The following is a 14,772-nucleotide window of genomic DNA, read 5'->3' on the forward strand; positions in this document are numbered from 1 at the left end:
TGAGACCTGCACAACTGCCAGGAGTGAGCCCCCGGCCAAGAAAAGGAGCTTCCAGCATGGAGGCTGAGGGTGAACAGGAGCAAAAGAGGTGTGGCTGCAGGGCATGAGTGGCACCCAGAGGGGAGGGCCCGAAGCTGCGGGGTGGAGTGGAGGGGAGGACCTGAGGGAAGAGGCAGCCCAAGCGGGGACCAAATGTCTGTGAGACTGACCTTCCAGGCATGAGGAAATCTCCCCACTCACGGGAAAGGAAAAGGCTGCACCTAAGCATGTGCAGTCCCTGAGAGAATCGCAGAGACATTTCTGCGCACTGAACCTTAACCATGTAAACCGCACAGTCCCTCGGCCAACACTTGTTGTTTGATCCCTTCGCGAGGACTTGTCCTGGCCAGGCCACCGAGAACTCTGCATCGCACCCCGCCATCATGCTGCACAAAGTTTCCCCATGGACACTTGCAGATGAAACGGGAGCCCGAGGAGCTTTGCCGCGCATGCCTGGCGGCGTTCCAGTGGGTGGCCCTCCCGCAGCCCCCGAGGAGTTGCACGAACTTGCATCAGCCCTGCAAGAAGCCAGCTGCAGGGTCAGTGGCTGCGATAAGCCAGGGAGGAAAGGCCTGCATCCACAATGGCAAGGAGGACGCACGGGGCCAAGCAGATTCCCTCGGCACTGACGCCGGCGTGTGGAGCAGCGAGGGTCGGATGCAGATGCTGACGTGAGAGCCGCGTGAGGAGAGCAGTACCCAGACAGTGAGCAAATGAAAGGACGGTGGCCACAGGCAGGTCAGCAGCCTCCCGGAGGTATCCGCATCCTCATCCCCAGAAGCTGTGAATTCTATGCAGATGGAATTCAGTTCCCCCATCAGAGAAATCACGGGACCTTGATGATGAGACAGGCAAGGCTGCGAGGAAGCCTCAGAAATGGGAGCCTGAGAAGAGCGCTGGACCCTGCTGGGCTGTGACGACACGGAGGAAGGCCGAGCAAGGGCGGGCAGCCCAGCCTGTGCGCAGAAGCGCAACCAGGGGTCCGCGCTGCTTTAAGCCAACGAACATATGCCAATTCTCACAGTGCTGCAGTCGCCCTCAGACCCTCCCATGAGAGCGAGCCCTGGTAACTGGCCTCTGGAGACCCCACAGCCAGAGGCTGTCACTGCACCACCCCAGTGCCACCTCCGCCCCAAGACCTTCCACACTCACACCGAGCTCCCTTCAGTTTCTCAGGTTTTCCATAAGTGCTTCTGCAATAAACTCACTGAGTGATTCTCTGTTCCTAAAGAGACAGAAGTCCTGCACCTCAAGTCCACAAGGCCCAGCACCCCCCCAGCAGACACGGGGTTCTGATGAATAAGAGCCAGGAGCCGCACTGTGACCAACATCCCTGTTCCGCTAGCCCTCAGGAGTAATGAAAATCAACTCATGGCCACCCAACGCCACCCTCACCACTGGGCAGTGCTCTAAAAGCATGCCTCGACAGAAGACCTGAAACGCCCCACATGGGCGGGATGCGCCAACACTGTATAAAGTGTGAATGAACTGGAGGAGTAACACAGTTCCACCTCACAATAACGGGAACGGGATTAAAGGACAATGCTACCCCAAATCACTCGTCCATCCCTGTCTCAACTGGCTAACAGGAGTAAATTTAGAAATCTTCAATACTAACAGAGGTAAATGAGAAGTTTACTGTCCCCTCAACTCTCTAAAAGCCCACAAAATCAATGTTACTAATTTTAATTGAACTGTGCAACATGACATGGTTTCTTTTTGCAGTATCTTGGGGTTGTTTCTATTTCTGTCTTTATTGGGCGCCTTTGAATTATTTGTCTCCTAGCAACAGATACTAACTTGTCTCCAAAAGGTTGATTAACATAATGCAACAGAAAATCCCCCTCCCCACCCCAACGAACTTTGGTTTGTTAACTGCCCAGGTAACAGTTCCTGTTCCAGTTCCGGTCGCTTCTGCTTCTTAGGAATGGCTGCCCTTGTGACGCGCACTGTGGAACCAACCCCCGGATGGACAAGCCACTCCGCCTGGGGACCTCCTGCCTGCCTCCCCACATAAGCCCTGGACCACTCAATCGGGGTCTGCTGACCTTACCACATCCGCATCCAAATCCTGGGTTTCACTTTGGTGTTTCTGTTTGCCATTGCAATAATAAAGAACAATAAAAATTTTTTCTTGGCCATTTTCAAGGACTAGAGTTTCCTTAAAGAAAGTCGGCCTCCCATCCAAGTAGTATTTTGCTGAATTCACACACCTACAATATTTAAATGGCAATGGAATACCCATCTTTAACAAAACTAAACCCCCCAAAAAAAAAAAAAAAAAAAAAAAAACGGATACAAAGGAAAGACCATTTTTGCATTTGTGTATTCAAAATAGTTAGGATAGATATACACCTACTTTCTCTTAATTCAATAAGAAGAAAGATTTGTACTAATACTATATGGACAGAATATCATGTCTGCATCTTGTACTATGGATAACCACTAAAAGATAACACTATGCAATGTATTAATTATCGAAACTGTCCTATTAATTGGTTTTGAAACTGTCTCATTGCTGTTTCTCAATAAAATTAATAAAAATAAAAAAGATAAAAATAAATAAATAAAGTTGGCAATGAGTCAAACTAGAATAAAAGAATTCTTGCTAGGTTTCTACAAGTCTCATCTCCATTCTAGATGGCCAGCACAAACATATGTGGACACAGGTACAGGTTTATTCATAGAACAAAAACCTGCGGACACTGCATGCTTAAATATAGTAAAACCACATTGGCAATAAAATGAAACCCTCCTTTTTTCACGGAACCTTAGCTGTGTGTAAAAACTATCTAGGAACTTTGATCTCTTCAACCTCTCTGATCGGCCCTGAAAATGGACAATCTCTGAAGCAAAAGTGAAAAATGTCAAATGTTTATACTCTTTAGCACTCTTACTGTTTTTTCAGTTAGGTTTGTGTCCACTGGATGAACATTTAAGGCAGAAGTCTCCTGAGGAAATACACTAATCAAAAGTATCATACTTCATATAATTGTATGAAGATGTAGGTATCCATCGTACAAGATACACGGGGCTATATTAATGTAGCTACCCAAAAACATCTGAATCACTTTTTATGTAAATGACAGCCCTTTCTTCTTTACCTTAGCTTGGAAATTGTCAGTACTTCAGATTTCTATGTTGCTATTTTAACACATAAAAGAACACAGTCTACCACACACAATGCACGCAACCTTCATGTCTGTTTTCCACGTCCCTTACTCAGGATGGAAGCTTCCAGAATATGGAGACTTTCGCTTGCTTTGTTCACTGTGCACGCCCAGCACGCCCTCCAGTGCCCGGCACAGCAAACACTAATGGCATAGATTAGGGCATCAATACTGATATCAGGCTTTGCTGGGGATATGCTTGAAAATCAAAATGAAATGAAGAAAAACAAGACAAAATAATAGGTAATACAACACATAATGGAACACAAACACGTCACCGGTACACCAATCTAACAACGCAGTCCACAAGCAAGCTAAGGGAAGGTCCATGAGAGGCACCAGTGAGAAGCAGTGCTTTAATGAAGAGATGTGGAAATTCATGGGGTTCGAATTCAGAGGAAAGTCAAATCACACAGGCCATGATACCAAATATCAGGGATCATAGTCACATTTCAGAGGAAATGTGCACTTCGGCCAAGGAAGAAACAGATGAATGCGTGTCATACCATGAACTACTGCAGAATAAAAATTAAAAGGATACCTGGTGTACAAACATGGAGAGATTTAGAACCCAGGGCGCATCTGTACTTCAGGCTTCCATCAACTCCAAGTCACTGTAAGCTAGGAACACCCAGTCCTGAATTTCAAGTGCGTGTTACCACTGGTACCCAGGAAGAAAAAAAAACATAAACTTCTTTACTATGAATACCATCTGAATCCACACATGCCCCTGAACCCACACACATCACTTTATGCACACGAGGGTGTACATTAACAGCGCGTGCTGCAGGAGACTGCTGCTCGCCTGCCCGCTCTACCCTTCCACTTGAAGCCACACAGCTCCTTAGCTGGGACTGCACTGCCACATTTCAAGTGAGACGTAGTCTTCAAGGAACGAGACTAGGAAACAGTAACGTCAGAAACCGGTGACCACACAAAGCCACCTGCGTGGTTCCTCTTCAGGGGAGCCTGGTGGTGACGCTTGTGAACACAACACAAAAGGGAGAAGAAGGCAGCATGCACAGGACAGCCGTGGAAGTCCTGTCCCTCTCCTCCCCACGCGCAAGGGCAAGGACCCTGTCAACCACAGACACAGGGCGCAGGCTACTCCACTCCAGCAGGGGCCACGGTGAATGTGCAGAGCACGCACAGCAAGACACGCGCAGGTGTCAGGACGGAGAACCTTCCCAGCTAAGGCAAATCTTTAAGAGCACGTTGGAAAACATGGTCTTAGGGACCACGTTGTCCAGCTTCTTTCCTTTTCCATATCAAAAGCTACATGTGAATTGTGAACTCTGTCTGTATTTTAACCAGGAAATTCATATGCACTTAGCAATAGGAAAGATTGCACTACATTCTATTAAAAGTAAATTAAAAATTAATTAACCATTGGCTGCATTAGCTGCCTGGTTAACGTCTCTAACCCCAGGCGACCTAAATTCACTTCAGTGTCCATAAAGAACTTCAAAGCAGCTCCACTGAATTTGCCACAAATGTCACCTCTTTAACATGAGCTTTTCTAAGGCAAAACTGCTGCCTACCGACTGGGACAGGCCGCTGCCTAGTTCCCAGGGGCCTCGTTCCCAGAGCCCTGCAGCACTCACACTCACGGCTTCCTGCTACCTGCTCCAACTTTCCTTCATCAAGAGTCCTGCTCGAACTTTGTAAGCGATGAGCACCCCTTTACTTCCAAGTGTACAAGTTCACTTAAAACCTGTATACAGCCTTTGTACTCTAAATTCCTCAGAGTTTCTATTTGGAATTCTATGTATTTTTAAAATTAAGTTTATTGGTACAGTTTAGATATAAAGATCATATTCATCATGGGGAATTTATCTGTACATGATATGTTTTGATCCCTCCTTTTTCCCATTTGCCTCCCTCCCGTCAACTCCTGTTCCTCTCCCTATTTACAATGTTTTGTTTCCATTTTATCCTTAACTTTTTTTTTTTTTGGCAGTCCCAGGGATTGAACTCAGGACCCTGTGCTTGCCAGGCAGGCGCTTATTCTACCGAGCTATCTCCCTGGCCCTTTAACTTTTTTTTCCTTTTTCCCTTCTTCCTCTCCCCTCCTCCCTCTCTAGTTCCTTTTTCTTTTGAATAATTTCTCCCTATTAGTTCGGCCCGTATTTGCCCCTTCAGTTCTCACACAAGGGTGACAATGCAATGTGTACTGATGCGTGTTTGACTTATTTCACTCAGGGTTACAATCTCAAGGTGCACCCATTTATCTAGAAATGTCTCAGGTTTACACTTCTTTGTGGCACAGTAGTACCCCATTGTGTATTTTTTAAAAAAACCCTTTTTCACCCATTCCTCAGTTGATAGGCATTTGGGTTGTTTCCCAGTCGGCTGTCACAAGCTGTGCTGCTACAAACATGGGTGCATGTATATTGCTGTGGTATGATGTTTTCAATTCTTCTGGAAAGACTCCCAGAAGAAGAATAGCTGGGCCGAGTGGGATCTATAGTTCTAGTTTCTGAACAGTCCCCACACTGATTCCCCGGGGGCGGGGGGGGGGCGCACCAGCCAGCAGTGGAGAAGGGAGGCGTTCTCCCCGGAGCCTCTCCAGCATTTGCTCTTGGCTGATGTTCTGATGACAGCCATGCCTTCTGGGATAAGATGGAACCTACAGCAGTTTTTCAAGCTGCTGCTGCTGCTGTTTGTTTGGCCAAGCAGCCTTTGCTGTGGCGTGTCCTGCACACTGCAGGACGCCTTGTACCCTCTGAGGCCTCGGTGACAAGGAGAGTCTGGTAACAACACATGTCCACCCTGCTAGGGCAATCAGAAATGTCACCTAATACTGCCATGTGTCTCACTGGTAGGCAAAATTGCTCCTGTCTGGGACTCACTTGAAGAAAAACTAATTAATCCTCAACAAAGAGCATTACTTAATAAAGTGTTAATGATTTATAGTGGAAGAGAACAATAAGATTAAAAAGAAAATGTCTTAATACCTGTTAATAAAATACTGAAAATCACCTGAAGATTACAAAGCCCCTTAGAATTTATTTGGTGTCTTTGGAAATGAATGTAATTAATCACTGATTTAAAAAATAGAATTTTATTCTAAAACCTCTGGTTGGGAGAGGTAGGAGAGATCTATTCTCTTTACCGGCAGGACATTCTGCAGTAAAATATGATCAAATCACACGGCAAATATTAAATAATTTTTAAAAGTACATTACACTAAAAGGAAAACAGCACGTTGCCACAAATCCCTCTCAAAATGGGGTGCCTTACTGCAAACAGCATCCTCGGAGTGCTCCTGCTGCCTTCCACAGCGGCTCTCAGGTCCTCTGTCCTGAGCTCTCTACAAAGTGTGGCCCTGAATGCGCGGCGCACCGCTGCCGCGCACCATGCCAAGGGCCGTCGGCCTCGAGAGCCACACCTCCATCCTCATCCACCCGCTCACAGATCTTGGACCGCGTCACCTCTGGCTCTCCCCAAAGTGGAACACAGCCACGAAAGGGAAACATGTGAACCCTTCCAGGACACTGCAGCAGCCACACAGTGAGGCAACCGCCACCCACAAGGAGGACTTGCAGCATACCTGCTGCAGACATGCCGCCGCTCATGCCTGGAGGCCTCTAGGCATCACCTAGCCCACGAGCATCTCTGCGCCAGGGAACAGGGCTGCCCTGGGCAGCTCACAGTGAGGCCAGCTCCTGCAGGCCCCCGCAAGGGGACCAGGCGAACCTCCCGCTCCGAGCAAAGATGACCACCTCCTGGGAATATAATCATCCTTGGGAACAGAAGCTAGGGAACGAGGCAGAGAAAAGCATCCACCAGACGCAGCTGGCCTTGGTCATGGGCCACGCAGGCCTCTCTCCTTCCCAGGGCCCTGCAGCCCTCACGCTCATGTCTTCCTGCTGTCTTCTCAGGCTTTCCTTTCTCAAGAGTGCTGCTTGATATTTGTAAGCAATGAGCACCTCCTTTACTTCCCTGTAAATTCACAGGCTCTATGACTTTTTATTTCCTTTATCACTGAAGCAACAGCCTCCACAGGACGGCGGCATAAGAATCCAGTAATCTTTTAGTAAGATGCTTGGACTCCCAGCGCACCCCCTCCCCAATAAGAAGACAGCCCGGGTAGGGACTGGTGCAGAGGGAGGCGAGTGCTGTGCAGGGCCACGCAGGGTGAACAGTGCAGGAGGCACTACAGCCATGCGCAGGGCACCCGTGCAGAGCAGGAAGACCATGCTGGAATCCTGCAGACTCCTGTAGAAGCCATTAGAGGGCCTGGCAGGTGGAAGACAGAAAGAAAAGACCACGGAAGAAAACGCGCATGCACAGTCCGGGCTTCCTGTGAGGCCCAAGGGTGGAACCACCCGCCTCCTCTGGCGAGGAGACCAGGAGACACTAAGAGGAAGTAGCTCACCCTGTCCGCAGGGCTGCGGCGGGGGCACCAAGTTCCAGGAGTGCCCGCTCACCTGGGTCCACAGGCCCGGAAGCTCCGAGCAAGCAGCCTTCACCTTTACACCCGGGCACCCCACCTACGGTACAGGTCCCATGGGGCCTCTGCCCACCTGTCCCTGCCAGAAAGAGGGGTCCACGTGGCCCGAGAAGAGCTTCAGCTCTCCCAGCCATGAGCTCCTCACCTGCTGCCCAGCATGTATGTGACCTCCTGAGTCACACCACTGCCACAAAAGTGTGAGCTCAGTGACCTCGCACTCGATCCAATGTCTGCTCCTGTCTCCTTCCCCTTGCACGATGGTTGGGAAGTGAGTGCCACTGAAGGGTCACCTTAGACCCAGGCATGGAAACTACATGCACAGAGGGTACCCAGCCCGGTTGCCTCCCGCTAGGCTGCACATGAGGGACAAGCACACACTCATCCAGTCACCTTGTGTCACACAGGCTCAACCTGAGCCGCAGCTGACAGAACACGCCAGCTGGGGCACCCGAATGCCATGCCCTGCAACCTAGCGAAGCATCTGCAAAGGATCTGTGCAGAGCGTGTCATCAGTCTCACAGTCCAGTCTAGGATCACGGCCAGATAGGGAGGCCACTAACAGGAGGATCACGCAACAACAATCTCGAAGGTTTTGTTAAAAGATGGTGCTGAAATATCACGTACGCTTTCCTCCTTTCGAGTCCCGGCAGAAGGAGAGCGGCAGAGGTACCTTCTTGCCACCACTGCCACTATGTCACGGCTGCTCATAAAAACTCCTTTCTGCGCATCCCAACTAACTGGAAAGTTCAAGTTCTGCATAGGAATTCAGGTCCTTGAATTTCCTTCCACTATTTTCTTTAAGGAAATTCAAATGGAAATGCTCCTGAGAGGAGAGCTGTTGGGAACAGAGCTGCGGCTTTTTAAAGTTTGTATCTTTTATGAAAAGAGCAGTACCGCAGCCACATATACTAACTAATTGGGGATCTGCTCACTTGCTAAAATTACAAACAGGCATATAAAAGTGTGAGGTATTAACATATATGCTAACGCACTCGAGCTTTTACTTTGTACAGTTGCATCCAATTTAGTAGATGTATCATCCTGAACAAAATTGAGAACTTGCAAAGGCTTTCTCCAGACATATTAAGGACTTGGCTGCTGAGGACCGATGAGGTATACACATAAAGCATTTACTCCAGCGCGAGAGTGAACGCAAAGGAAACCACGTCCTACAGCTGAGCTTTCAAAAATTCTAAGAATTAATATGCGTAGTTGCTTTCCTATATTTATTCTTCCTAGAAATATCTCATCTATGCAATAATTGACGGCCATCCATATTTTCTAAGTAATTAAGTAATGGAATGATTCCATAAGAGGGATCTGAAAACCCAAATGGATCCAGGATATAAAAGTATTTCCTAACCAAGAATTAGGCAAGTAAAATAGGGAAAAAATCGCTTACCTACAATGTCCAAGTATTGAAATTATCCAGTCATAGTTACCCACCATCCCTGAGCTCATAAAGCAATTTTCATAAAATTGGAAGGATACGTTGTTTAGGAAATACAGCTCCCAGCATTAGTTTTTTGCCTTCCCAGAGAATGCTAGCTGTACTAGTGAACCAGCAAAGATCATTACCCTCCTCAGTGTGGGAAAAGTCATCATTTCCAACATACAGAATTCCAGTCTAGGGCTGGGGAGATAGTTCAGTGGCATAAGCGCCTGCCTGGCAAGCACAAGGTCCTGAGTTCAATGCCTAATACCTATTAAAAAAAAAAAAAAAAAAAAAAATTCCAGTCCAGGGACCTACTAAATCCCCACACCAGGACAAAGCCCTGGGTTCAATCCCCAGACCCTCAGGAAAAGAAAGACAAAAAACAACAAAAACCCAACACACTGTTCTGCTCTGAGCTCAAAATTCAAAGTTCAAAGCTCACACTCACCTTGCCCCCTCCAGTGGTTTTGTCTTAGGTCCCCACGGCTAAAGCAATCCATCCCTGTGGTCCACATCACGCACGTCCTGTCTAGGAAAAGCACTGAGGCATATGGAATCTTTTCCTTATAGAAAGGCACTCTCCGTGGGTCCTACAACCTGAATTATATTTCCAGTAATGAATTCTCCTCTAGCTCTAACACACACGAATTATGTAACATATAATTATTTTATTTATAACTTTTCTGGCACCAGCTCAATGTGCATCTCATCAAAGAGCATTATGTGGACTTCCGCATTCTATTTTGCCACCCAAATTCAGGCAGCCACCATTCATTTATCCATGCTGACAGAGGCCTGGATAATCCGACTCTGGTAAGCGTGATGGACACCAGGGAGGCTCTTCTCACCGCCTGGCTTACTGCAGGGGCAGACAGCAGGGGAAGCCCCACAGTGGGAACCTGCACCCAACTGATGTGAGCTGGGCCACGCAGGCAAGCGGCTCCAGAGGCGGGAGCCCTGAGAGGATGGATGGCGAGCACCGCGGTTCTAACTCTGATCGATGAAGAAAGACAGCTGGATAAACTGAAAAGCCATATCTGTCTCTCCTTCCCCCATCTCAGTGTGGTTAAAGGACAGCTTTGCCCTCATCTATTATGTAGCTTTTAAACAGAAATTAACAAATAATCCTTGTAGGAACTTCCGCCAGTTTTCTTGCTGTCCCAGAGGCTCACTTGCTCTCTGGACATATCACATTTGGGTGTTTTTACTGCAAGAGCCCTGGCCCACTGGCCCTCAAGACACTGCTCCTGACAGCATGTAGGCAGCTCCAGCCCAGTGGCCGGGCTTTGCATAGACAGACGTCATTCCCTGAGAAGTGAGATCCACCGTTAACGCTGGCAACTGCCCTACACAAGGAGGGATCTTGCGGGCAGGGGCCAGCAGTCACAGGAATTCAACAATGGTTACAGCATTGCACATCACTGTCTTCAGTGTAGCAGCTCCGATTATCAGATATAGGCATGTATAACTGGTCAAAATAGAAATTTTAAGCATTAACTACTACCTTCAAACAACTGACAGAAATTAGTAGTGTAGCAATCCTGTATATATACATACATGATTTTTCCCCTTCCTTTCTCTTTCTTGCCTCCTTTCGCTCATCCCATTATTCATTCCTTTCACGTAGCCCCTTTCCCTTTTCCTGTATCCATTCTGTCAGATTTTATTTACTCTCTCAGGTTCTCATACTAGGGAAAAAATGTAATGTTGACACATGTGGATCTGATTCACTTCACTTATGAGTATGGCCTCTAGTTGTATCTATTTACCTATAAAAGCCTCAAGTTTATCTTTCTTAATAGCTGATGAATACTCGATTGTATAAGAATACTGCATCTTCTCACCATTGCTCATACCACTGATGGGTATTTGGGTTGTTTCCAAGATTTTCCAAGCTGACAAACTGTGCCGCTATAAACATGGGCTCACATATATTGCTGTGCTATGCTGTCTTCAATTCTTCTGGAAAAATACCCAGAAAAGAAATAGCTGGATCAAATCAGACTTCTAATCCTAGTTTTTTTAGGAGTCAACAACCAAAAATCAATAGCATTCCTCTACACAATCAACAAACTCACTGAGAGACAAATTAGGGAAACAACACTCTTTCCAATGGCATGCAAAAAAGAAAGAAAGTAGTATTTAGAAATTAATCTAACAAAGAAAGTGAAAGATCTATACAATGAAAATTACAATATTCTGAAAAAAACAGAAGAGAATTTCAAGAGATGGAAAAACATCCCTTGCTTATACATATGGAGAATCAACACTCTGAAAATACCCAGAGTCCCAAAATTCTTATACAGATTTAAAACAAGTCTAATTAAAATATCACTAACATACTGCACAGATAGGGAAAACATTCCTAAAATTCATTTGGGACCAGAAAAGACCTAGAAGAGTAAAGGCAATCCTGGTTAACAAAGAAAAGGTAGGAGGCATCACAATCCCTGACTTAAAATGATACTACAAAGATACTATGATAAAATCAGCATGATACTGGCAATAAAAGAGATCTGAGGGTCAATGGAACACATTAGAAGATGCTGATATAACTACAAACACATTCAGCCCCCTTATCTTTGATAAAGGGGCCAAAAGTATTCACTGAAAAAAGATAGCCTCTATAACAAATGGTCCTAGAAAAACTGCTTTCCACATGCCAAAAACTAGAACTAGATGCAGGTGTACCAACATGCACTAAACTAAAGTCAAAATGGATTAAAAATCTAAACATTAAAACAGAAATACTAAATCTGCTGGGAGAGAAAGTAGGTAGATTTCTTAAATACATAGAGGTAAGCAGAGAGCTCATACACAAAAACCGAACTTTATGGAAATACTTCAAAGAATCAACAACTAAGATCTCATCTTATTGAAGTTTCTACGCATCAAAAGAAATCACCAACAGAGTAAAAAGAAAACCTATGAATTGGGAAAAATCTTAACCAACAGTCACCCTGAGAAAGGACTTCTTTGTAGAACATATAAGCAAGTGTTTGACCCCTGAGCCATAGGCCTGGGCTTCCGCCTCAAGAGTGACCCAGCCACTGGACTCAGGGCTGCAACTTTCCACCCAGGCCATCAGGTCAGAGCTCGAAAGATCTGAATTTCAGAAGATTCTAGATTCCAGATTTTCACATTAGGGATATCCAACCTAAACTCAGAGTTGTTCAACAGTGTCTTGGTTTAAAATCTACAATTATATCGTAAGGAGAGTTAGAACAATTGACTGTCTAACAAGGCATCCTCATGGATCTCCACAAACACATCAGGTGCACACTCCCTCAGCCCCTCCCCCAGGAGAACGTTCACACACAGGCTGAATGTCCTGAAAGTGACATGCATGACCTCATATGGAAAGTCACAGCTGAAACACAGCACACTGAAAACACAGTCTACAGTCACTTTAGGGTGAGATGGGACAGAAAAAGACAATGAATGTTGAAATTTTAAAAATGTACTTGAAGAAAATACATTGCCCATAATCCCCTTCAAACTTCTTCCCCTCCTTTCCAAAGCACTTTCCAATATCCTTCACAAGGAAGCCTTCAGAAGGTCCACTTCCATGAGTTTCTGGAGCTGAGTCGTGGCTTCTTCAGTGTGCTGAACTGATCCAAAATGTTAGCCTTCCTGGTCCTTTTGACTTTGAGGAAGAGCTAGAAGCACATGCTGCCATATCCAAGGAATAAGGTGGACACAATGAGGTGTTTACCAGCCCGCCTTTCTGCTGGCCATCACTCAGCAGCAGCATTCATCACATTTTTGATCAATGCCTCATAAAGACACTCAGGAAGAGGACCCAGAACTGCCTCAGAAAGTGGCCAGAACAACGGCGTGAGTGTGCCTACATGGTGGGGGAAGATGTGGAAAGAGATGAACGGCAGTGAATCTGTTACTGCAATATATTTTTAAATGTAAATAGTAACCGTGTATTTTAACCACACTTCACCTAAGATACATGTCAAACACAAGTTAATTTCTTACCAACTTCTGAATCATGCATATGTGAATATTCCAAAGTTTAGAAAATCAAAATCCTAGACACTTTCTTTCTCAGCATTTATATTCATATATCACACATGAAACTCCTTTTATGCTACGTCACCTAGCTAACCCACCACAGTTTTGGAATACACAAGGGTCCACTGCCTCGATAGCATGAGATGGGAGGACACTGAGACGGTTGTGGTCTATTACTTACACTGAAGTGGAAGTGGTGAGACCCTAGAGAAATTACATCTAATTTTTAATAAATCTTACAGATTACACATGCAGAATGCTCTTCCCCAAGAAAAAATGATCTGCTTAAAATGCTATACAAATCTTGATATTATATATTCCTGCCATTTTCAAAAAACATTTTGGAGCAATTTTCACAGCCAGTTTAGCTATCATAAAGAAAACCGCCTTGTATAGTATCTCCCTTTCTGGCAGGTGAACAGTCATCATCAATTGCAATGAGGCTCTCTGGTTTCCAGACATGGATACATGCTCTTTATAATTTTTTTTAAAATGACATTAAAAATAAATAAAAGAGACAAAGGCAGGAGGATAGTCTGAGGATACATCTCTGGATATTTTGAAGACAACAATACTTGAACCCACTACTGCACATGAAATTCTATAATGTACCATGAAGGAGGAAACGTTGTAGCCATCAGCACACAGCACCCAACGTGTACCCTGGGAGACAGCAGACACAACTCAGGTGCTCACAGGCTGAGAACAGAGTGCAAACTGCATGTGTGGTGGGCAAGCCTCCCCAAGTGCAATGTGTGGCATTCGTGCTCATGCCAAAAAGCAGCACCAGGACTCTCGCAGATGCCCTGCAAGGTCCCCAGGACAAATGGTACCCTGTCTATAATAGAGTTGCACCATCTTGCAGAATTAGAACAGCATTCAAAGAAAGCAAAGTAGGAATAAGTTTCTTTGATGGATTTTACTCACATCAACGAGCTGGGTGACTCCACTTGCTGTTTTGGCCAGCGTGACAAGGTCTTCTTGCATCTTATCCACCCATGACTTGATACTGAAGAAATGAGAGAGAAGAATATTCTATCAGTCCTGTAGTTAATAAAGGCCACACTCTGGTAATTCATAGATATGCTTAGACCATGCACTAAATGGTTTTGACACATTCTTTTCTCTCTTAACTCCACAAGTCCCACCTTTCCATTCCACCTTCAGATTGCAAAGTAACTGAAATGTTTAGGGTCCTGAAATTTCCCCTAATCAAAAAGGCAAAAATAAATGTCCACACTTGTAATCCCAGCACTCAGGAGGCTGAGGCAGGAGGACTGTCATAGTTCCATAGTTTGAGTCCAGTTTAGGCCACAGAAGCAAGTTAAAGACCAGGCTGCATTACACAGTGAGACCCTGTCTCAAAATAAACAACGACAAAAACACAAAAATAACAGCTACCTTTTGCAACATATTGAAAAAATTCATAGTTTTTTAAAATTCTATAAAAATAAAAATGCAACAGTAATCCCACCACCCAATAATAACTGCTCTAAACTCCTAGTCATATTCCCCTCTGGTCTTTTACAATTCTTAACTTTAGTTAAGAGCATGCTATCTACAATGCACGTATCTTTTGTCTTTCTGTCACATGTCTGTCACACACTGTCACAGTACGTCACAAACATTCCCACTACTGAGCATGCCAG

The 14,772-nt window shown here is 45.4% G+C and overlaps 1 protein-coding gene across 1 annotated transcript in view; it reads right to left on the reverse strand.

Annotated features, from left to right (window-relative positions):
* The window catches only part of Cacna2d1 (calcium voltage-gated channel auxiliary subunit alpha2delta 1), a 348,148-nt gene extending 333,869 nt beyond the window's left edge, over nucleotides 1–14,279 (reverse strand). Inside the window, exons 1-2 of the mRNA XM_012516489.2 lie at nucleotides 14,272–14,279; nucleotides 14,051–14,132 (exon numbers count right to left, since the gene is read on the reverse strand). Of these exons, the coding sequence (XP_012371943.2) occupies nucleotides 14,051–14,132; nucleotides 14,272–14,279 (90 nt within the window). The remainder of the gene's footprint in view (nucleotides 1–14,050; nucleotides 14,133–14,271) is intronic.
* Nucleotides 14,280–14,772: the final 493 nt, after the last annotated feature.

Source organism: Octodon degus, unplaced genomic scaffold, assembly GCF_000260255.1.
Source record: "Octodon degus isolate 3935 unplaced genomic scaffold, OctDeg1.0 scaffold00108, whole genome shotgun sequence".
NCBI lineage: Eukaryota > Metazoa > Chordata > Mammalia > Rodentia > Octodontidae > Octodon > Octodon degus.